This window comes from Seriola aureovittata, chromosome 2 (assembly GCF_021018895.1).
Source record: "Seriola aureovittata isolate HTS-2021-v1 ecotype China chromosome 2, ASM2101889v1, whole genome shotgun sequence".
NCBI classification, from domain to species: Eukaryota; Metazoa; Chordata; class Actinopteri; order Carangiformes; family Carangidae; genus Seriola; species Seriola aureovittata.
This window is the reverse complement of record NC_079365.1, coordinates 14,581,593-14,605,428: the sequence shown is the minus strand read 5'-3', so window position 1 is coordinate 14,605,428 and position 23,836 is coordinate 14,581,593. Positions and strand designations below refer to the sequence as shown.

General features: G+C 41.2%; 1 protein-coding gene across 3 annotated transcripts; it reads right to left on the bottom strand.

The window, feature by feature from the left end:
* Window positions 1-1,216: 1,216 nt before the first annotated feature.
* LOC130186450 (FYVE, RhoGEF and PH domain-containing protein 5-like) lies at window positions 1,217-23,039 on the bottom strand. 3 transcript variants are annotated; one of them, XM_056403601.1, is made up of 21 exons: window positions 22,043-23,039; window positions 18,508-21,076; window positions 13,708-13,861; window positions 13,191-13,249; window positions 13,062-13,092; window positions 12,228-12,379; window positions 11,859-12,015; window positions 9,743-9,833; window positions 9,567-9,617; window positions 9,023-9,081; window positions 7,988-8,059; window positions 7,687-7,755; window positions 6,097-6,180; window positions 5,250-5,329; window positions 4,930-5,026; window positions 4,546-4,683; window positions 4,295-4,397; window positions 3,501-3,637; window positions 3,253-3,378; window positions 2,895-3,049; window positions 1,217-2,387 (listed from the first exon to the last, which is right to left on the bottom strand). In XM_056403601.1, the coding sequence occupies exons 1-21, from the start codon at window positions 22,215-22,217 to the stop codon at window positions 2,351-2,353; spliced, it is 4,596 nt and encodes a 1,531-aa protein (XP_056259576.1). In that variant the 5' UTR covers window positions 22,218-23,039; the 3' UTR covers window positions 1,217-2,350. The 3 variants fall into 3 exon arrangements, with proteins under 3 accessions (XP_056259576.1, XP_056259592.1, XP_056259584.1); XM_056403617.1 differs by having other exon boundaries at window positions 3,280-3,378; XM_056403609.1 differs by having other exon boundaries at window positions 9,743-9,830.
* Window positions 23,040-23,836: the final 797 nt, after the last annotated feature.

Below are 23,836 nucleotides of genomic sequence, written 5' to 3'. Positions count from 1 at the left end.
CTGCGCACATATAACAGAGCTGAATGCATCTGACCTTATTGAGTAGGCTGTGTGTGATGATTGATTATTTTCTTCTCTCTGCATTGCTCCTGCCTACGGCAATATGGAAGTAAGCTTGGATTATGACACTGTTGCTGCCCCTCTGTGAAAAAAAAAGCCTATCTCTCCACCATCAATCCCACAGCAAGTTTTTTTTTTTATTAATTAGCTCACAAGGAATCTTTACAAGTGCAACTGGACATTTCAGTTTTGGTCCCATTTACTCTTCAACTACTAACAACTAGAAACAACAACTATAAGTCAACAATTATATTGATTCTTGCTGCTTTGGTCAAACTAGAAAACTTGGAAGCAGACATATCTGCATATCATACAAATACAAACATGATAAAGCTCTGTTTTACATATCACTATAACTGACAGAGTACACTTTGAAGTAATGTGTTCTTGAGATTTCTCTCTTTCAGTGTTGCAGAGACTAAATCAAGCACTCAGCACTGGACTACAGCCAACAAAATGATGTTACTGCAGTGGAAGGACAGAGTGAGAAGGGACAGGTACAGGAAGTGTGGGGCGATAAATACTGTCATTCATAAGGTGCTGTATATGCATATTGTGTCTTAACCAAAGGCAGCAAAGGCAAAGAAAAACACAACTAATATATTTGAGAAACGCAATAGAAGAAGGGATAAAACAGAATTGGGGCTAGAAAGGGAGAAGAGAGTGATGAATGATCTGTCCTCTATTTGGGACGAGGTGTCTGCATCTTTTCAGGAGCCCCAGAAAGCAAACTTTCTGCCTGATATTATTCTGGGTCAGGAAGCCTCAGGGGGAGACAAGAAGCAGAGCAGGCCTGGCGTTTCTTTGGCCAAACAGCACACTGGACTGTGTATCACTCAGTCCCTGGTGTCTTCCCGAGCAGCTCACAAGTGTGATCTGAAACACTCACCAGTTTGGTGTTTCATCAGAACAAGCCACACATGGACTACATGCCAGCACAGACACAATATACTCATTTAGGGTGTGCTACAAGTGGAGTGCAAACAGTTGTGGCAGCATAGTGGGAAATGTTTCCATTTTTACTGTATGTACTGAGCTCCATCAGCAAGGACACAGTGACAGGAAGTCAATGACAGCCTACTGTACTTTAGTGTTTAGTCCACCTGCCATCTAGAGGACATGCTGAGGATGAGGACAAAACACAGACACAGGCTGCTTCCATCAGTACAGCCTCCTTTACTTGATTTTAAAACCATAGTGTTAGAAATAAACTTAATAAATCATCAAGTACAGTACAAAGTCCAGGACACTGATAAGTTAGATCAGTGAAATAAGTGATTCATAGTTCAGTCCAGGGCAACACATCTGTGCACAGCTGGACATGGAGTCTTTATACAAATATGAATTTACATTATATTTGGGTATTTAAAACAACAAAGACATTCATGTCCACATTTTCCCAATCGAAAAGTATGTTAAGTAAATTAAGTAAGTAGAGTGGTTGCAGCTTTTGGCCTCTATGATGAAGATACACTCATATATCTTTTCAGGTTCATTCCTCTTTATATCAGTGCAAAAAAAAATCATAGAAACTATTTATTCACTGGCAGGACTGTCTCCAACAATACAGTACATATGGCAAAGCTACAGACACTTCTTTACATATATAAAATTACTCATTCTTTGATTCAGCCTGTGCTTCAAAGTATTAGTCATAGAGATTTAATCCAGTGGAAGAACACATGTTGAGACAAAGGTGTAACTAATAACGTAGCTAAAAACTGAAAATCAAGCCATTCCTGATGTGGGCATTTCTGAGTGAGGTTGAATTTGTCTGTTATATTTTCTGCCTCCCTGAAAACGACGGTAAAATGACTGCGTATGTTATTGAACTGATTTGTTTATGTTGTCCTGAAATATTGGATATATTGAAAAAACAGTTGAAGTCATAGAATATACATTTCTTTTCCAAAAAAATCCAGAATCTTCCCTTTGATCTGGAGGAAAGACGCTGCTCAGCTGCTAGAAGAAATACAGGTCACATCAATGTGATGTTCCACACTGGCAGGTATCTGGGCCACGGCCTCTCGTGGCTCTCAGCATCACACCTGCTGTAACAGCGGGCAGGGTGACAAAGTAGGTGATCATGTTCCCTCTCAAAGAACAAAATGTCTCCTTTTCTTCAGTCCAGCCAGGGAGGTTACAGCTTGTAGACATAATCATATATTCTTTTTTATTCCCTATCTTCCCTTTTTGGTTTCACAGTTGGTCAGTTTTTTAGGGACACGGGTTTGTAGCAGAAGAAAGGCAGCAGACTTCTATTTTCAGCAGCCTGCCACTGAGGCTTATCCTATAAAACTGTGGCTTCCTCCATGGCATTTGCCCACCTGTGTGAGGAGCAGATTTTAAATTAGGAAAAAGAAACAGCATGAACTGCAGTTGTGCTAAATGAATAATTGCAGTCTGGTTTGCCTAAAAACTACCAATCCTGTGCCTGTCAGCATGACATATACCCTCATTACTAACTGAGCTAATTTTATAACTTATATATATCTATAACTATATTTTGTCCATTGGGGGGAAGTTTAGCCAACTTTTCTGTTTCTGTAAACATTAAGAGACAATGTTGAAACTCCAAATCTGGCGATGCTCATGTTTTCACTTCAGTCTAAACTTGGCTCATAAACTCTTTGGAACCCAGTGAGTAATGTGAAAGTTATAAACTTGACTGTTTTTCTTATTTTTTTTCCAAGTCTGCAAACTCAACTCAACTCAGTAGGAACCTTGTGAGTCATTCACACTAGAGAAGATCAGATCAGCTTATAGTGAGTCTATATTGCAGTAGCACTGTATTAAATTGTTAAAATGAGCTATTAGGTAGGCATGCTTCTCACCTCTGGGCTGTGTAGTTGTCCTCAGCTTTAAAGGTGTAATACAAAGTGTTTTTGTGGTAAAGCTGGAAGACGCTGGCCTCGTCCTCTCCCTCCTGCTTGTCCGGCAGCTTCACTGTGAAACCCAACAGAGGCAAACTCTCTGACGCCACTTTCTCCTGCAGACAGAAAATTTCATCAGGGAAAAAAGCGGATTATAAGATGTGGTGATGTAACCGTGGGCTTCTCTGCACTTTTAGTTATTTTTAGTCGACTGGCGGCTACAACTAAAACTCCAACTGATGTCTCCTGACAGTGTGAAGTGTGTGAGTGAATGAATATGTGCTGTTCAGGTTAAAGGGGAGTGCATGTTTCCCCTCACCTCTTGAGCTCGGTAGGTGTAAAGCACCTTGTCTTTTAGGAGGAACCACAGTCTCTTCCAGTTCCTCTTGCTCTTCTTGGTACGCTGTAGACTGCCACTAATGGAGCCTTCCTCTGTCTCCGTCACCTGCACAACAGTGGCAGTGTTACGTAGAAAATGATGGCATAGCTGTCATTCACATCATCAACAATTCATCAATCTGCACTGTGCAGCAAACGTGGCTCCTCTGCAAAGAGAGGGCGGTGTACCTGATTGAAGGACATGGTGCCTTTGCGATGTCTCCAAATGTTGGGAGGATGAATGTTTTGAAACACAGCAGAGAGCGGACGACTGGAGCGGTTTGGACGAGGGCTACTTTTAGCTGTAAGTGCAGACACATCTCCCCCTGCACAGACATACAACTTGCTTTATACCACAGGATATGCATGAGTAACAATGGAAACGTTACAGTAATATACAACAATATGGATCCACAAATGTGGACAGACATTTTTGTAAGTACAATAAGAGAAATGTTTTTCTTTATTAATGAACCTGAGCTTCAGTTTTGCTGCTTTTATAAATTACATGTACTGTTTTAGACAAATTAGAGCATAATTGCCCTCACCATGGTGTAACACATTGAACTCAGTTACGTATATTTTTGTTTGGGCACATTTCATAGATTTTACATTATCCTCATCCTACATCCAGTGTGGCTGGATCTATATGAAATAACTACAGTGTGTTGTAATTCGCACTGATATTTTTGATGTGCACTAAGTAATTATGGCCCACGACTTTCAACTTTTATTTCTACGTTTCCAAATCTACCACTTACTGTGTACTGATCATCCTTCCTGTAAAATAAACTTATGTCACCTCCTGGATTTAACTTCACCTGAGGCTGGCCCTTCTTCTACTGATAACTATTAGTGATGTAGTTAACTAGTGAAGGGTTGCCATATTGCCTCTATTGGTTAAAAGAAGAATAGTAACTCATTTGTGGACAGATAAAGCAGACTGACAGTCAAATTGTTTGATGAAAGCAGAGTTTCCCCACCTCTCTTCTTCAGCTCGTTGTAACAGTGATCACACACTTTGGCCATGCGGTCTTTCATGTATTTCAGTGGATATCTGTTCCTGGAGCAGCTCCGACAAACAATCTGTATTTATAAACATACAGGCAGCAAAGGCAAAATGAAAACATTAAGCACATTCAGCACTCTGGTCAAAGGCACAGTTTGTTGCATCCTGTCTGTCAGATTTTAAAGTATCATAGAGCACTGCGTTTTTTATTTGTGTGTGACTCACTCTCCCGCAGCCATGGCAGTGGTGTCTACGAAGAGTGAGGCTGAAATCTGAGGTGCAGTTCATACACATCATCACTTGTGAGACTGGAACAAGTGTGGGAGCTTTCTCCCCGAGAGACAGATGCAGACGATCTCTAGCCTGGAAAAAACAACAAAAAAAAAACACACACACAAACGCACACGCACGCAGACAGAGATAGACAGACAGACAGACAGACAGACAGACAGACAGACAGACAGACAGACAGACAGACAGACAGACAGAGTAAGGAGTTATAAGGCCATAAGCTGTAACATCAGTCATATAGTGGTGAGGATAAGCATTACTGTAGAAAATGTTTTTGAGTAATGACATTACGGAACGAAAAAGCAGCGATTGACTCACTTCTCCTGAGCAGCTGTTGAATACTACAGATCCTCTGGTGTGTTCAGTTACAGTGCGGCTTAGAGTGTAAAACCAGTCCTCTCTTTCAATGAAGGAACTGCAAAACGTACAAATAAACTCAATACACTATTACAGAATAGTTTTTACAGTTTTTGCAGAAGTCATTAACACCAAATATGCAAAATATCAGCTGCATCAGTGAACATTTATTTATGTTTTAGGTTTAAAATGTTTTAACCTTCTGTGATGATGTGGACATTTGTCATGATTGCCATTATTAGTTATTATCCATCATTTAAACACAGTAGAGTGTGACCCACCTCGCAGACAAAGTGATGGAGATGTCTGTTCCTTCGATCTTCAGCGCATTCTGGACATTTTCTGTGATGGGTTTACTGACCTGGGTATCAGTTGAATATCACATATCAAAAAAAGAAAAAAGAAGGGGGGGGGGGGTTCTTCCTGTGAAATTAAATCTTTAGAAAGGCAACAACAGCTATGTATAACATTATTACATTATATTACAGTCTCTACATCTGAATCTTACTGTGTGAATGAAGTTTCACTTATTAACAAACATTGCAGTGTGTAAGAGAGATTACAATGTCTTCTACTACAATGTAGGATCTAAAATAAGGACAAGTTAAGAAATGTGTCTCTACTTCTGAAAATTGACAGTTACGCTGGGGCAGAAAACAAACTACTTCTCTGTAGTGTACAGCTATAGAGGACTTCTGTGGTCATCTGAGGACAAAAACTGTAACATAATAAAGTCATGCAATCACATATTGCATACATGTAGGTGCATCATAGCTAATCTAGCAATTATTATTTTGATCACACAGTAAAAATAAGGTGCACTGGCTATAAGATCAATATCAAGTGTTGACTGACTCCTCTTTTTACTCTTTAATTACACAGTAAGAAAAAGGCTGTTGGCACCATTTCTCCCAAACGTCAGCTTTGCTGCCCAGGAATGTTTCCTGTAGGTATCCAATATCGACAAAATGATAAAATACGGGCTGTAGTTTAATATGTTACCAATACTTTTATGACTGTAGTTTGTTTAAAGGTTGGGAAAAGCTTTACATCTGATTCATTCTGAGGAGGAAACAGTTAGAAATCAAAGAGATTACGACATGAGGTGACTTGATGAAAGACTCTGACCTTCAATCCAGTGAGTGGCAGAGTGTTCTTCAGTCTGTATTTCCCGTCCTGCTGAGGGTAGGTGTAGAGCAACACATCGTTCATCTGACAACACAGATAACATTCATAATTCACAGTACGTCTGAGGAACATAGATATATCTGTAAATGCAGACGTGTCGATATATTTGAAATAAGTGAGCTGCTCAGACTTCCTCTTTCATGCATGTGCAGTGATCCTCCAGTAGGTGGCACCCTAAGCTCATACATAAGTGAGAGGTAACACTACACACCCACACTGTACGTAGTTTGCCTCTTATTTTCAATAGGGTGATGATGTATAGTTACAAGTACACAGTAAACATAATGACAACATACTGTATTTCTACCAGCTCACACACAAGCAAACACACTTAATCTCCACCTGGAGCAAACCAATCCCCTACCACCACCTCCACCGCAGGTCACTCCACACAGCACAGATCTCTATTGGTTGACTTTAATCAAACAAAACTTTAATTTCATAATTTAAAATGTGTTTATTGTTACATCACTTGGACGTTTGACCTTCACTTTGCAAGCAGGAGGCAGCTTGTTTTCAGTGGTTGCACTTTTTTATTACTCCAAGCAGAGTATTTGTAAATGTCTTAAAACGTGTCAGGAAGGGATCCATGTAGTTAAAATTCTTACCTTTAATTTTTTTTATATGATCACACATGAACTAGATACTTCAGTAAAACAGATATCACATTGAATCATTAACCACTGAATTATTTTTCCTATGGATCATTTCACTCACTGTCCCTGTGTGGTTTAGTACCTTCTTTAGGAGCATGCCAGCTCCCGCGGACTTGTTTTACTGTGCTGTTTCCCGCATTAATAACAGCTAAAAAACACATGATCAGCATCTGGATGGATAAACTGGCAGCATAAAAGTTATGCAGCGATGATTACCAACATTCCTCCAGAAGAGACATTTACGAGCTTTGTTAGTGTCGAGCCCAGATCACAAATTTAAAAAATGCCACAGGAGGGAGAAGCGGAGCACTTTGATGATGCTCCATGGATAATTTGCAAAGGCGTTTAATTTTCTAATGTCTCTTGATTACAATATTTTGGAGCCATCTCTATGTTCTGATTTTACCAACTGAATGTTTAGTACAGTTTGTTGGTTTCACTCTTTTGGAACTGTCTCTTTCATGAAACAAATGACGTAATGTTGATCTGGCTGTGACAGGTGGTGAAGAATGACCTGAATTATTACTTAGTTTAGTCTTTCAACTTTACTTCTACTTCTATATCTGTCTGCCTCCTGTTTACTTTCACATTATCTCAGTGAACTGAAAGAACTGTTTATATTAAAAGGTGCTGAAGACACATTAGACTAATATTAGCTGACAGAATTAAAGTTGTAAAAGTTCACAGGTGTACGTGGAGCTAGTGTTGACCTTCCCTGCGCTGTCAGTAAAGAACTGGCTCAGGAAGTCAGCATTCAGAAACATCCTGCCAGGAAACCCCGCTCTTAATAGCTCAGTCTGGACATAGAAACATAAAAAAATAGCCTATTAGGTATCTATTAACTCATATACTACATACAGGAAACAGCATTTACCAAAAAAAGATGCCTGGGCTGTCGACTCTTCCTGCTGACCTTCATCAAGGTGCCCTCCTTAACAAAAACCTGATTAAATAAAAAAGAACATATACAAAGGATTAAAACAAACTGAACATTTCACACGTTTTCTGATAATGACACATGCAGGACGTCTGCAATAATTAATGTTGTTTCAGTCCAGGCCGTCTGGGGATTCCCAGCTGAATGACTGTGTAAAGGGCAACACAGGGGTGGTGCAGGGCAGACAGGGTGGACTGGCAAGCTTCAGACAGAAACAATGCTGTTATCAGAGTCATACCCTGCCAGGCTGCAGCAGGTCTCGCTGGCCGTGAACACTGTACTCTATGTTGACCAGACGCAACAAGTTCTCCTGAGACAAAAAGAGAGAAAAGAACAGAGAGACAGGGAGGGAAAATGAGATGCCAAAATAAGAGAAATGATGAAAGAGCATTAGCGGACATGTTCCCGTAAACCCAAACTATTTCCTTCTGCTTGGCTATTTTCATGACGCCCTTTGTTTTTAGATGTAGTTATCACCTAGATCAAGCAGGCATGTCAAGTATTGTTCTCTTTAGAATAAGGTAGACAATTCAGAAATGTCATCACTTGGCATATAACTATGACAACCGGATAAGTAACGACCAAAAAAATAAGAAAAAAAGTCAGGAGTTCACCAGCATCATTGGGATTCATCCTCTGAGGGTCGTGAATGTCTGCACCAAATTTCATGGGGAATTCAATTTTCATGCATTTAAAACTTTATAACTCACATCTGATATCGTGATATCATGATGATATGAATACATGAAGAATGTTGCTGTGCTGTAAATGTATGAACCATGTGCTGGTGGTTGCTGATAAATGTGAGCTTCACTGCGTCTTGTACCAGAGCTTGGTCTCCTGAAAGCAGAATCAGCCTTAAGTAAAAACTATGATTTATATCCTAACATAAGAAATATGAAAAAGGTTTTAGCAATATCATTTCTGATAATTTGTTGGGGTGAAACGCTCTCATATTTCTTCCTCTGTGTACATTCAGTCAAATCTGTGCTGTGACGCTACATTTACTCAGGAAGCAGGTCACTTTCCTTCTTGAATAATCTATTTAGGACTTTTGGTGGATGACTGCGTGAGGAAGATCTTAAAGTTATTAGGGAGCCAGTTTTTTTTTAGTTTTTTTAATCATAAATGTACAGATTCAGACTCTTTTCCAAACCAGAGACTTTGGACACACAGTACAAGATACGATGTGTAATTCTGGATGAACTTGTTTGTTTCCTGGGTTCAAGAGTTATACACATACATACAACATATACTTACACATGGCACTTACCCCATGTTTTAAACTGTCATTTACTTGGTCTGCAATGTCAGACACTATGGCCACAGCAGCTGAACCAGACAAACACAGACAGGGGGATCAGGAAAAAGGCGGCATGTTAACAAGTGAACACATTCACAGTGAATATTCATATTTGATTAAATGTTTCTTTATTCCTTGTGTCCGAGTAGAAAGCCACCTAAGATAAAAGTCAAAATGAGTCATGAGTCTGGACGTGACTACACATCTGCTCTGGGATGTCTCTCTTATCGAAGATACAGTAAAAGATAGTGTTGCTGCAACTTGCCTTCTCATGAATTACACATTACAGTCTTCACATAGGAGAGGGCTGAAATAGCTTCCTGGTAGGTTACCACACCACACAAAGAAATCTAAATTGGCTCTCTCGTGGCCATCTCTCCATGCCAAATGAGCACAAATAAATTCCCTGTAAACACACAGTGACGAACAGAGGCCAGTAAGGCTCTCCTGTGAGTAACAGAGAGCAGCGTGAGCAGCCTCTGTCCACACTGAGTCTGCTGTTTGTTTATGGTACCTTGGGTGTCTTCATATTCCTTGGAATCGGGGGAGAGGTTGTTCAGGTAATCTATAGGAGGAATGAAATTAATCAATTCCCCGTAAGAGTCAAGAATGAAACCACTGTAAGTGAAATATATTTGTATTCAGAATAGACCATATTTAACTAAATCTTGTCCTTTACACTAGACTCACCAGTGAGGAGCATGCGGTACTGAGCAACACGCACAATGACCTGCAGGAGCTGATGCTTCAGAGAAACCTTCTCCCCAGCTGGACTCTGCTGCTGAGACAAATAACACAAACATTTTCTTTGCATCGTTGCTGTTCATTAGGGTCACATTTACTGTAGAAATGCACATGAATTATGGACAATCCACATGTCAGATTAATGAAAACAGTCACTGGGTTTTCACTGAGTGTGTAAAAAACTTTGACAAAGAAAAAGAAAGTTGTGATGAGAAGCAAATTATACAACAACATTGGACCTTTGAGCACAACCACCAGTCATATTAATATTTTAAGTGTGACCAAGGGCCAATAACACAGACTGCTGGCCAGCACAGTACCTTGCACAATGTTTGTGTACGTGTGTGGTTTTGTAGTACTATTATTTGTTGTGGGGACATGAATCTGTTTACACAGTCACATCGCCACCTGCTGGTGGCGCTAGATGTGAATAGGAGGGTTTTCACTTAAGTGATTACAGTTAACCCTGAGGGGGATGTGAATGTCTGTACCACACTATGATAATCCACTCTTACTTGTCAAGACATTTCGTTCTAAACCACATCTGTCAACCTGATGTTGGCCACAGAGGAAAAGTCTAGAGATAACCAGAGTCACTTGGATTCATCCTCTGGGGATGATGAATTTCATGGCAATCCAATCTATCCAATAGTTTTCAGTTTGGACTGAAGTGGTGGACCAACCAGCTGACTGACCTCCATGCTGCTAGCCTGGCTAAAAACTCTAAATGTAATGATGCAGCTGCACTGACATTAAGAGAGAGAGGACCCAGGGGAAGCTAAGGACTTTGAAACACTGGTGCTTTTAAATCAGACAGAGAAATCTGCCAAGCTCTGCAATGACTTTCTGCCAACTCCTCTCTTCAGAGGTCTATAAAATGGAGGGAAAATACTGGAAACGCCTTTGTCCATAAATGAGATGCATGTACAGTATATAGTGCCACTGGATTTCCTTCTGCAATCCAGCTTGATTATTACAAAAGGGTGTAATAGTCTGCGCCACAATCTTGCCACTGATCTCTGCCAGGCTCTGCACTTAGCAGCTGGCTCGACAATGCTTTTGTAAATAATACTGAGTAGTGAACAAATGCTGCAAACTCCCTGTTTTTTACACTTTTAAGCATATCATATAATCATATCCTATTTTTTATAAGTTTTATACTTAAGATCTGTCAACTCAACATCTTTTCTAACAATGTCTCTGGCTGACTGGTTTGAAAGTACTGTTCATTTAATTGAGGCCAATTATAACTCCCCACTAAAGTGCTCAAAAAGCTGTTGGGAAAGGCCAACATGTCAAACATATTTGTTCTGACCTATGACACATAAAATTTTTATTTGTGTGTCATGACTGTTTCTCTCAGCAGCCAAGAACACATTGTAGTTGTTCCTTTACTTACTTTCCTTCACTTAGCTGTCTGCCTTTACCCCCCCCCACCACCACTCACACACACACTCACAGTCTCGCACATGTTGCCATCACCATCTCTGCTACTGCAAAACATGCACGTAATGTACACACACTGAACTCTGCAAATAGATAATGTGCAGAGATAAGAAAGACTCTTGACAAAGATAATAAACAAATATAGAGGGTTGCCACCAAAGTTTCCCTGTCATTTCTAATCGAAAACCCAGCAGTTTTTTCATCACCTCAACTAGTTTTCTATTTAAAAAATGTTTTAATTATTCAAACAATCCCAGTATTCATGTTTTTATTTTGTTTGTATATATTTCATGACCAAAACCCAAATAAATGCAATGTGCAAAAAGTGTTTTCTTCTTTTCATGCAGGCTTTGATTCCAAGAGAATTTTCTTATAAACTACAAATTATAAACTACAACGCTGTAGAGAGAGGAGGAGGAGGATGAACAGCATTCAGGGGCTGACTTCACATGTAATGTGGAGAAAACACTTTATGTACCAAACTGTGTTTTGTTTTATGTCACATCTGAGGACATTTCATTCTCATAAAGGTCGGTTCATATTGTAGTATACAGAAGGTGCTTTGTTAAATGTTGATTTTCATGGACTGCAGTAAGAGAAGCGCCGTAGGCCTGACCTCAAACTGGTGAACAATTGCTGCAAAGGCAGGTGAGGTCCGGCAGCTGTCCTCCAGCAGGCTCATACTTCGGTCATAGTGGCCAATGTACGTGGTAAAAACCAAGAACTCTGCTTTTCTGGACAGGAAGATGTCTGCGATCCTCTGGCTCTCCTCCCTGAGTGAAGAAACAGACGTGAGAGGATGAAGCAGAAGTGACATGCATCAGTCGTCAGCTTACATTTAAAGCTTTCTCAGCTGCATTAGTGTGCACTCTGTGGAGCCAAGGAAGAACAGGGATGAGTGTGGAAGAGCTCCTTTCAGTTATAGTCTATGTGTGAATGGGTGTGTGCCAGTATTCCTTACTCAACAATTATGTAAGCGTCTCACCAATGGCGGATTCGATTCTCCAGCTCGGTGAGGACTCTGCGGTGCAGAGTGTAAACGTCAGGCAGCTCATTGAGAATCTCTCGAAGCCTCTCTTCTTCCAACACAGGTTCCCCCTCGTCTCCGACGGCTGCCCCCACCGCTTCCCGAAAGTCCTGGCACACGTGGCGGAAAGGTTATTCTTTTTTATTGTTTATATTTAAAATCTGACTAAACTTACAATTTCACAAAAGTCTGCATTTTCTTCCCTCCCTCTGCAGCAGTACAACTAGATAATATCTGACAGCAGGGAGTACATGAGCTATTACATCAAGGAATCTAATCATCTCTTCGAGCCGACTGGAGCTGCAGAGGTCTAGTTCACAGAGGAGTAACTCTAAATAGGGAAGTGAAGGAGCAGCACTTGTTCCTCCCTTATGGCCAATGGCAAGGTGCCCTTGAGCAAGGCACAAAAGCCCTAACTGCTCAGAGGCCAACAGATTGTGTTTGTACTTCGCAGCTTTTAGGCGTGACTGTGAACATGCGCAGTCATGCTCACTGACACGCAACATAAACAGCATATAATAAAAGCTAGTTCATACAATTAAGGATTGGAAGTAAAAGTAAATATAGTATGCGTCTGCTAAAAACAAGAAGCAGAAAGATGAATTCAAGAGATATAAAATGTAAACCTGAGCAGAGAAACATGAACTGCCTTTCTTCCAAACGTTATTCTGCAACTCCAGTTCTGCAGAGTTCGGACAGCCTGCTGTGGTTTAAAGTAGATACTAATTCCTTCCCATAGAGAATATCTGAACACATACATTACATTAGTAAATTTAATAAGACCACACTCACTTCCTGAAGAAGCTTGAGAGCTTTCACATGCCTGTGGACAGAGAAATATAAACTCAATTTAATAAGGAGCTGATTAGTTTTGATAGATAGAGATGTGGGATAAGAGAAATTAGTTTACATGTTACTTACAATCTCTCTGTATCCACCAGTTCTTTTGCGATGTAAAAGGCTCTGGATCGGCCGTCAGGCTGTAAACAATCATATTATTTATTTGTAATAAGCCCAGGGTTAGGAAATGCTAAAGCATTTTGGCACTGGTTCAACAAATATCGCCGGCTCTCCTCTCCACATCGTCTCTAAGCGGCAATCAAATTCTAAATAATGAAGACAGCCTTGTAGTAGCCCATTAACCTCCATTAACCCACATTAAAATCCTGGCTTGTGAGGGCAATTTTCGCGGTTGCCCAAGGTGAAAAACATGTTGTTGTGTTCTGTATTTCAAATATGTCTTCATTTTCTATCTAGCATTCGGAAAGAGTGATACCTTCTCTTTCATAATAATTATACAAAACATTTTACAGAATAGTGGGCAACATGAAAACAGTAGAAAGTATGGACAAAGGCTAAGACATTTTTAATTACTTAATTACTCAGTGATAAAGGTAATGATAAAATTATATATTTAAATTTAACAATTTTAACTAACCTGTCTGTCATAATTGCTGTCCGCACCGCCGTCTTCCTCTTCAGACGTGCGCCCCTGGTCTTCCTCACTCGCTGTTTGTCCCCTGACATCACCCACTGAACCAGTCTGTGGACCGACAGCCAGCGAGCACACGTTGTAGGCTTCTGTGTAGGCACTGAGGGGAGGGAGAAGGGTGGATCAGATCAGTAAAAAATAGGGTACAAACAGTATGCATACAAATGTAGACACCCAAATATAAATGATATTGCACTGTGACAGCTCGTATATATTCACACTTTTCAGCCAAAATACAGTAAGTAAAAATCAATAATTGTAATTGCTGAAGGTCAAGAGACAAACACGGTTCATAAGCTGCCTGAGTGGCTATTATTTCAGAAAAAATTGGTTATGTGGAAGAGTAATTTATCTTTCGGAAAAATTTAACACAGTTTTCCAAAGAAAACCTAAAAACTTCAAATACCTGCGATACAATACGGTCCGGTCCAGTGGTTCTCAACCTTTTTATCTTGGGACCACTTGGGGGTCTTGAACCCCATGTTGTAGCATTTCAATTTTTAACACAAGTTTGACTCACTTATTCTATAATATGAACGGCCTTCATTCATGTGAAAATAAATCAGATGAAATTCATTTAACCACTCAGGCCATCTTTATGGTCCATTATGGTCCTCTACATTGAAATATCACTATAATAAACATACTGTATTCAGTGTTAGAAGCAAGTGTGAATAGATAAAACATTGTAGGTCTACAGAAACCAATAAACTGATCCTGAAGGGCCTGCGGTGACAACTGTACCCAACCAGGGACGCATGTCGGTATTTTATGCTACGAGATTCTTTTCTGTAGGGAGGCCAAATGAATATGCTAATGGCTGCAGCTCAGTGGGGGGTGTAAGCTATGCAAATAAAAACAGGTCTTTAAGTTACAGTAGTGATGCAATAGTGCGCTATGTGACCTATTGTCTTGCCAATGTTCCTGCCATGTTTCCCTCCCAGCACCAACGGATTTAACCCCACTGAGATGCAAATTAACTACATATGAACAACATATGTGAGCAGTTCAGATCTATGCATCGCACACATTAAAGCTGCATGGCCCATTACTGCTCACAGGATCAAATTTTGGATGAGATACCAGAGGGTGCTTGAACCACAAACTACATGCACAGTTTCTATATTAGGCTTTTATATCACTTAGAAACCATCTCTGTCACATCTCACAGTCCTGCCATGTTGTATGAACGCTCACGGCAAAATCTGTGGAGATAAATTACAGAAGGAAATAAAAAAAAATTCATTTTCTTTTTGCCTCAGGTCCCTTGGTGAGCCTATTTGTTCCAGTGGTGGCAGTGATGGGGCCAAGATGCCAACGATCTCCAAACTAGCTGCTAATATTACCCCTTCGGGCTATTGCAAAACTAAAATCCTCAACTATCCGCACTACTGTCCATGCGGATATTGCTCTGCTGTGGTTACAGTCACTGTATTCACCGGGTGCAGACAATCACAATCGCTCCACCTTTTTCACTGGTATTATCGTAGAAAGCTTGGGCTCTTACACATAGGCATTTAACCTTTGCAACTGTGTATTTTGTGATAGAAAAGCAATGACATAAAAATTACAAAAACAAAATTGTATTAAGAGGAGGGAGAGTGGAGATCTTTTAAATATTCACATTCAGATTTTACTGACTTAAGACCATGGTCTAAAGTCCCAACAAAATACACAACACAATAATGATAAAATAATGGCATCCAATAGAAAGCAACATAACCATTCTTCAAGAAGGAACCTAATTTACATTTAACTTTTAGCTCAATAAAACTAATTTTCAGGGGGAAGCAATAATTCATCATGGGCAGCAAGAGGCAGTGAACTCACAGTCCATACACACTAATGTAAATATGAAATATACCTGAACTCTTTGCTGATACACACTCCTAACATAACGCACTGAAGGTACACCAACGATTATAACCTCATGAAAACCACAAATATCAAAACTTCATGTTAATACTACCAGCACAGTTATGCTCATTGTGAAGACAGTAAGTCTACACAAGCAGACACGTATCACACTGTGTGATAATATCACTGAATTATCACTTTATACCTTATAAGCTAAATGAGAAAATCACATTCTTTTCCAGCTTCACGGAATGAAACGGCATGAGAATTGAATTGATGTCTCCAAAACAAAAAGCAAAAAACGTGTTAAAACTCACTCACTTGTGATAAAAGATAGATAAAAGGGATCGTAGTCATCATGCTGTTATGACTGAACCCGCAGGATGGAGGCACCAGCACAGTGCAATAGACAATAGAATGAAGATTGTGTACTTACTTGTATCTGTTCATGTGCTCTATGTCTATGTTAGCGCTTTGACGAATGTTTTGTTTCAAACATTTTATTATCCATCTCAACAAAATTAGTATCTGAAAGTGGATATTAAAAAGTCTACACATGCCTGTTTACAATAAACCGGATATATAAGTGTGCACACAATTAAACTAATACTAGTTGAAGCACCTTTTGATTTCATATATTTCATATTTGAGTAGGAGTCGATCAGCTTGACACATCTTGACCTGGTAATATTTGCCAAAAAAAAAAAAACTACCAGATTTGTCAAACTGTTAGGGGATCTCCTGTGCACGGCCCTCCTCAGGTCACCCCACACAGTTTCATTTGGAGTCACTCTCAGCCATTAGAAAGCCATTCCTTTGCATATTTTCGGATGCATGCTTTGGGTCGCTGTCATGCTCAAAGGTAAAATTCCTCTTTGTCTTCAGCTTTGTAGCAGATGCCTGAAGGTTTTCACGCTGCTTCAATACAGATATGATGTTCTTTTGGGTGATGTGCTGTGTTGTTCTTGTGCAAAACAGACCTTTTGAAATCATGACCAAAAGGTCCAACCTTGGTCTCATCAGACCATAACAAGTTTTTCCACGATGTTTTGGGAGACTGGATATATTTTTTTCCCTTTTACAAAATTCATCCATGCTTGGATCTTGATCTTTTTTTTCATGACAAAAGGCTTCTGTGTTGCTACCCTGCCCCAGAGCCCAGACATATGAAGAATAGGGGAGATTGTTGTCACGTGTAGGGAGCTACCAGTACTTGCCAGAAATTTCTGCAGCTCCTTTAATGTTGCCGTAGGCTTCTTGGCAGCCTGCCTGACCAGTTTTCTCCTTGTCTTTTGATCAATTTTGGAGCGACGTCCTGTTCTTGGTAATGTCACTGTTTTCTGCACTTGTTGATGATTGTCTCCACTGTGTTCCATGATATTTCTAATGCCTCAGAAATCCTTTTGTTCCCCTCTCCTGATCGATTCCTTTCAACAATGAAGCGTTTTGTGCACCACGGCTTTTGCGGGAGGAAGATGTCAGGAAGATCCAGCAGGAAGACTTTATTTAGGGTTAATCAGTCACTTTAATTGATGGCAGGTGTATGCTAACTACCATTTAACATGGGTTTGATTTTGACTGATTGATTCTGAACACAGTCACATCCCCAATTATAAGAGAGTGCATACCTATTTGTCAGGTAATTAGGTATTATTACGTTATATTTTTCCAAAACGATTTCAATTTGTTTTTCACTGGAATCTTGTAGGTTATAGTTCACATTAAAGGTGGAAAAAGTTCTGAAATTATTTACCATTTAAGCAGGGCTGTGTAAATTTTTATTATCCCTCATGGAGCCTTTATTGTACAGTTTTACTTGCCCACACACCAAAATGGTGAGCACGATGAGAGAGAAGCTCCACAGTGAACAACTGCTGACTGCAGAACATACTGAGATTGTATCTCAGCCTGTTGTGCCTGACTGGCTAGAGAAGAGCAATGACTCCAAAATGCTCTGACTATTAATCATCCTGAGCGGCCTGTATGATATGGGCACAGCCAACAGGAATGCAGGAGGGGGATGGGTTAATGTCAGCACAGCATGGCTGATCATACCAACAAGTAACACCACAGCAGGGAGACGAGAAGCTCTTCCTACAACATCAACACAGGAGGCTGTTTCTACACCTAAACAGATGATTTATGAATGAAACCAGCCTTGTGTTAACTCAGATCTGAAGAGACCACCACCACGGCCAGTGTTTCCTCCTCTACCACCAACATGCCCCAACAACACGCCGGCACATCACAGCTGGGGTTTTGTACATTTCACTGTAATCCACTTTCCTCTCTGCCACTGATCACCGCATCCATGTCGGCTGTGATTCCAGCATCAGGGGAATCAACATAATACATAGTTATAAATCTTCCTCCCCAGGGCCATTGTTAAACCCGCACAGTGGCCGAGCAGTAATAAAAAAGACCAGAGCTCGGTGTATAAGATGGTAAGAATCACTAACATTATGTCCAATAGCGTCAGCACACGCCTGGACACAGACAAAGGCTCTATGGATGGGCTGTCTGTCGGTTTGTCTGTCCACCACTTTGTTCCAGAGTAAAATATCTCAACAACTACTGTGTGGATTGACATGTCATTGTGTACAGACATTCACTGTCCCCAGAGGATCAATATTTTTTTTCTAGCACAATAAGTTTGATTTGTGCAGCAGGATTGTGATCAGATACCACAGCTGCACACAAGTATTAGCATGCTAACATGCTAAACTAACATGGTGGCTATAGTAAACATTATTCCCGCTACACAGCATGTTAGCATGGTTACTGAGAGATTATTTACATGGTGACACTAGCATTTAACTCAAAGCAGCCCTGTTCCTAAGGTACAGCCGCACAGATCATGGTTGCAGATTCTTAGTCTTGTTTACATACCTTTCTGTTTCCTCTTCAGGTGACTGAGCTTTACTCCTGAACCCAGGCAGGCTGCTCATGTCCACATAACCGTCCGTGTCATTGGCAGACGACAGCATTCGGCTGGGACGGTCAAAGAAGTCCGCGAAGGGTCCCTGGCGAACAGGCCTCCGCTGTGGGACCTGAAGGTTCTCGTAGTCCGAGCTGATGGGAGGAACATTCTCATAGTCGGAGGTATCTGTGTTGGGGAAGGAGATGGAGCGAGGCTTGGTCAGGGGAAGAGGTATGAAAGGCACACGAGAGCGGTCCTCAAATGACTCCACTCGGACGACGCTGCGATTGAGGAAGGCTACAGAGTTCCCTTTTCTGTTGCTTTCATTGTAGAAGAGCAAGGCTGAGGCTGGCTCAGATGAAACTTGAGGTTTACCAGCAGAGCGTGAGTTGAGCTGTGGAGAGTTATTTAAACTGTGTGTATCTAAATCCAGCAGTCTGCTGGGTGTGTGATGGCTGGAGTCTGCTGAGGACTTAAAGGAGGACGGGTTGACATCCACCACAGACTTGCTCTCTGTTTTCCGCCTAAACTTAAGCATCAGGAAGCGCTTAAGGGAGGATTTCTTTTTCCTGTTTTTCTCCGATGAGTCCCCCTCGATGAGAAGTGAGGGGGAACTCTTTGTGATGGGCCTCTTGGTGATGTAGGCCAGCTCAAATGGAGGAGGGATATCCACCACAGATGTTGGAGTGGACAGGCCGCTGGATGGCAAAGGTGAGCACCTGGAGAAGCTTCCAGATGAACAAATGGCTTCTCTCTGTCTCTGAGGCATGTCCTGTCCCTCCATGGAGAGGGAGCGGGGGTACAAGGACAAATAGTGGGGTTTGGAGTAGCTCTTGTGCCGCACTGAGTTTAACATGGGGCTGCTGCTCAGTGCAGGTTGTCCAAATCCACTCATGTAGGGCCTCTGAACAAACTGCACTCCCATCTCAGCCACATTGTTATTAATGCGGTGTGACAGTGACCGGGATTGCATCCCCGTGGCCTTCCTGTCAAATGGAAAAACATTTTCACCCTCCGAACTGTGCCCCGGCTCCTCATAAACATGCTCATCACTGATGTCCTGCTCCGTATCAGTGGTGTCGTCCAGAAATGGCACGATGTGACCCTCCAGGTCATCCTCGTCTCTAAACACGTCTGAGTCGTTTGGGGAAAGCAGCTGGCTTTCTGAGAGAGAAGAGGTCAGCGAGGTGTCAGTGTCCGTTGGCACCGAGATTGATACCAGCCTGAACCTCGGCTGGTAGTCAAAATGATTCAACAAGGCCTCTGCTGTACGAGCTTTGTGCTCTTCCGTTCTGAAAGAAGTCCTTTTCTGACACCTTCCTACCTTCTTCTCATCACCACTGTTGCAGCTGTATTCATTGTTGTGACCAATCTCCACGTAATCCTCAGAGGACACACACACTATTTGTCCATTTTTTCCTGTTTCCTCATAGTTCCCAGCTGATACTCCACTGCTGTTTAGAGAAAAAAGCTTCTGTGGTGTTCGTGGACTATTTGGAAGTCCCTGAGCTTTGTTATTCCTTGGCATCATCTCTCTGTTAATAATGTCCTCTGAAGAGACATAATAAGGCTCGTGGATTGGATCGTCCTCTAAGGCGACATGCCGCTGTTTCTGCTCTTCAGGGATAAAGTCATAAAAACTAATGTTCTGTATGTTTTCGCCCTTTTCCTTCATTTTATGGCCACACCTCAACTTCAGGATACTGCAAGTGATGCCACAATCAGAAACAGACTCCTCCTCTTTCTCCTCTCCATCCGATAGAAAAACTTGTTGTGTATCGGTGTCCTTGGTGTTTTCACTGATGGGAATACCAGGTTCATCTGTGAAAGACTCAGTTAAATCATCTGCTGTACAGTCGCCTGTTTCGTCCTCCTTGATGCTGAGCTTTTCCTGCCTCTTCTTCATGTCTCGATTTTCAGCAGAGGAGCAGCCTGCCTCCTCATCGATGCTATTAACAAAAATGTCTCCCACTGAGAGGCCATCTGTGTCAGCCAGCGCCTCGCCTGCGTCACACCCGTCAGCGTCCATGTCTTCTGTCATGTCTGTGTCAATCATCTCCACCACCTCCTCGGAGTCAGCTGTGAGTCCAGCATCACTGACCCACAGTGTCTCCAGGGAGTCCACCTCCTCTGTTAGAGCACTGTCAGTTAATCTCCAGTCCTCATCCATCTTCTGAATCATGTCTTCTTCCTCTTCCTTTTCCTCTTCGGTCACCTCACCGTCCTCCGGCCCCTGTGACACATTCTGTAGATCTTTTCGTGGTGATTTTACGACGTGTGCGGTAAATTGTTCCTCTCCCTTAATCACATTGTTAGGACCATTCTTAGTCTCGTGCTCATCATCAACCTCGCCGTCTGAAATTAGTAAGCCACCATTACCGCATCCTCCCTGGTTGCCATTTAGCTCCGGTGCGACTTTAGGTTTCGGGGCAATAGAAGGTTTGGGACCCCTGGCTGCAGACATGAGAGGGGAGGGCAGCTTCAGGCTGCCGTGACAAACAAACCTTGGCTTTGGAGCAACAGAAGGCTTGGTGCTGTCTGAAAGAACAACAGGAAAAGGAAACTGTAAGATTATGTGCTTTAAAATAGCTTACAGGTCATTTGTATTGTGTCACTGTGACCTAAAACTGCTCAAAGATCAGATCTTCAGAAGTAATAAAATTATAATTAAAATTCTGTAGCACAAGTTTCTTGTGTTTACCTTAAATTCAAGTGCCACATTTAAATATTTCCAGCTGATCATTTCGTTCACAAGAACTAATAGACAACCTACTATAAAGATCATGCAGGGTTGCTGGGACCTTTCATTTATAGTTTACATTTAAAATCTGCTCAAAAATTTTAAATATGGTCCTTAATGGACAGAATAAGGGACTTAAATGTGTAATGTAAGCTTTTACACCCTTTGAGAGAGAATACAAAAAAAATCTAAGGGATTTCCCTGACTCACTTCCTGTGATTCAAGTGAGAGAACCCCCTCTCAGGCTGCCTTTAGCTACTGCTTGTGGTATAATACTGTAAATGCGGTAAAGGATAATGATGAAAACAACATGTGTATGTAAAGTGTATTTAATAAACTCTCACCCAGCAAAACTAAAAAAAGATATTCCACATACTGCATGACTGCGGAGTCAAACTGTTTGCTTGAGTTTTACAACTAAACATGAGCTCAATTTGTGCTAAATCACACTGAAACCTCTTGACTCCATCAGTATAAAGTCAACCATCGCTACACTGCCCCCTGACATCAGCAAACACTGTGTTAAAGACACTTTGGTTTGCTTCACATCCTGTGGCTACCGCTGCATTTACACTATATTCACAGAAACGTAGCGTCCCAGACAAAAAAAGTAAATTATAACACGTAAACTACAACTCTTTTCTCTCCCTGGCCAGCCCGATGCACTTGCTCCAAAATGTTTTAAATTAGCCCAAATATCACATACGCGGTGAAAAAAAACGGCTTTTAAAACCACCCGTGCCCTTTCAAAACAGTCATCTCACCTATGTTCATTTTGGCGAAGCGACCATCTCCAGCATCTCGTTCACAAAAGCAGTTGCGATACACAGGATCTTTTTTTTTTTTTCTTTTCAATTTAAAAACGGAGCCCGCACCAAACTCTGTTGAACTGTCCAAACACACACATACACACACACACGCGCGCGCGCGCGCACACATACACACACTGAGAGAGACTGACTGAACACAGCTCGGTCTATCTTCCTCTGAGAGCGAGACGCTGCTCAGCTGATCGTTTGTGCGTCCAACAGCGGGCAGGACGCGACTGGAAACCAAATGGAAAGAAGCTCGACCCGCTCCCCGTTACACACATTACACATTACAGCAACACCACAGGATCCCTGTGACAGCAGCAGCTGCAGCAGCAGCAGTTCCAGCCCAGTGTTGGAGATGTTAACATAAACCTGTGCAAGTGAATTGAATATACTTTGCAGCAACAAGGTGAATGCTAAAGCTGCAAAGGGTGTCATATGGTGAAGTGAGTTAAGGCTCTGTCATGTAGATTTACATATTACTAACACAACCGCAGACATCTAAATAAAACCTTTTCTTGCTCACTACACATTAAAACAACTTTTGGAAATAGAAAATAATAGAAATAAGTACCACTTTATAAAATGGCACTCTTTATAAAAGGTTCTGTAGGTTCCAGCCAAATGTCTTAATTGATCACCAGCAATTACCTAATTCTTTATAGATGAGCCAATAGATGACTTTTTTGGTTGCCAGGTTGTGAAGTGTTTTGAAGAGAGTTTGGCTACCAACATTTATAGGTGCACTTAGATGTATTAAAAATCCACATGGATGATCAAACAGTTATTAATACATTTCTAGCAAAAAGACAGAATTAACACCAGACAAATGGGTCTTCACAACCTGGCAACCCAAAAGTTCTTATTAATGGTTGACATCCACTCTATAAAGTATTAGTAAATGATTTTTGACCACTAATGAAGCCATTAGGTACAGCCTATAAGCCCTTAAAAATGTGGTGCCTTATCACAAAGTGGTACCAAAATAATATATACTAATTCACATAAAAAAAACTACATACTATTACTTCTACTAAATAAAAAATTCCCTTTATTCCTTCACTACAGTGTTCGAGCCTGTAATTACATCAGTGTAGATGAAGCTGTGATTAGGTGAAAACAATACATCCTTAGATCCTAGTTGTTTCTGGATGATACTACCTTTAAGCCGCATTTCTCAGCAATACCATCTATGTCCGATTAAAAATCACACTGTATCTGCATCTTAAATAAACTCTCCTGCATTGATAAACCAGCCTCGTTTGCCTGCGCACCCGTCTGACTGTTTGATTGGTGTAGAACAAGCTCTTTTCTACATAACAGGAAACTGCTCTCCCTGTTTCCTGCACAGCCCAACTTCACATCCTTAGCAGTTTATGGACATCATGCTCACATTTAACCCTGTCGGTGAATTAACGGTGACTCACTGGCGGTGAAGTAAGGGGAGCTTTTTTTAACTCTTGAACCGTGGTCAGCTGGTGAAGATTTATTACACTAAAAAGATATCTGTGCTGTGTATCACAGCAACACACAGTAGCATAAAGATGGGGAGTGGCTCTGTGGAGGCAGTGAGAAGAAAGAAATGGGAGTCAAGTGCCGGCTGTTTTGACACCACACCCAACACATAGCAACACATGAATCTATTTTCTATTTGGTGCCATCTGTATTTGTGTATGGACTGACCTCATATCTAAAAATTTTCCATTTTCGGACCATAAAACATGCATGCGATGAGAGGTAATCCTG

Bases quoted from the DNA above. Each gene is read 5' to 3' on its own strand.
- LOC130186450 (XM_056403601.1), bottom strand. From the start codon at position 22,217: ATGTGTGCGCGCGCGCGCGCGTGTGTGTGTGTATGTGTGTGTTTGGAC. The intron at 7,756-7,987 runs GTATGACTCTGA...TTATTTAATCAG, and splicing joins ACCTGCTGCAGCCTGGCAGG to GTTTTTGTTAAGGAGGGCAC. The intron at 4,398-4,545 runs GTGAGTCACACA...TTATAAATACAG, and splicing joins ACTGCCATGGCTGCGGGAGA to ATTGTTTGTCGGAGCTGCTC.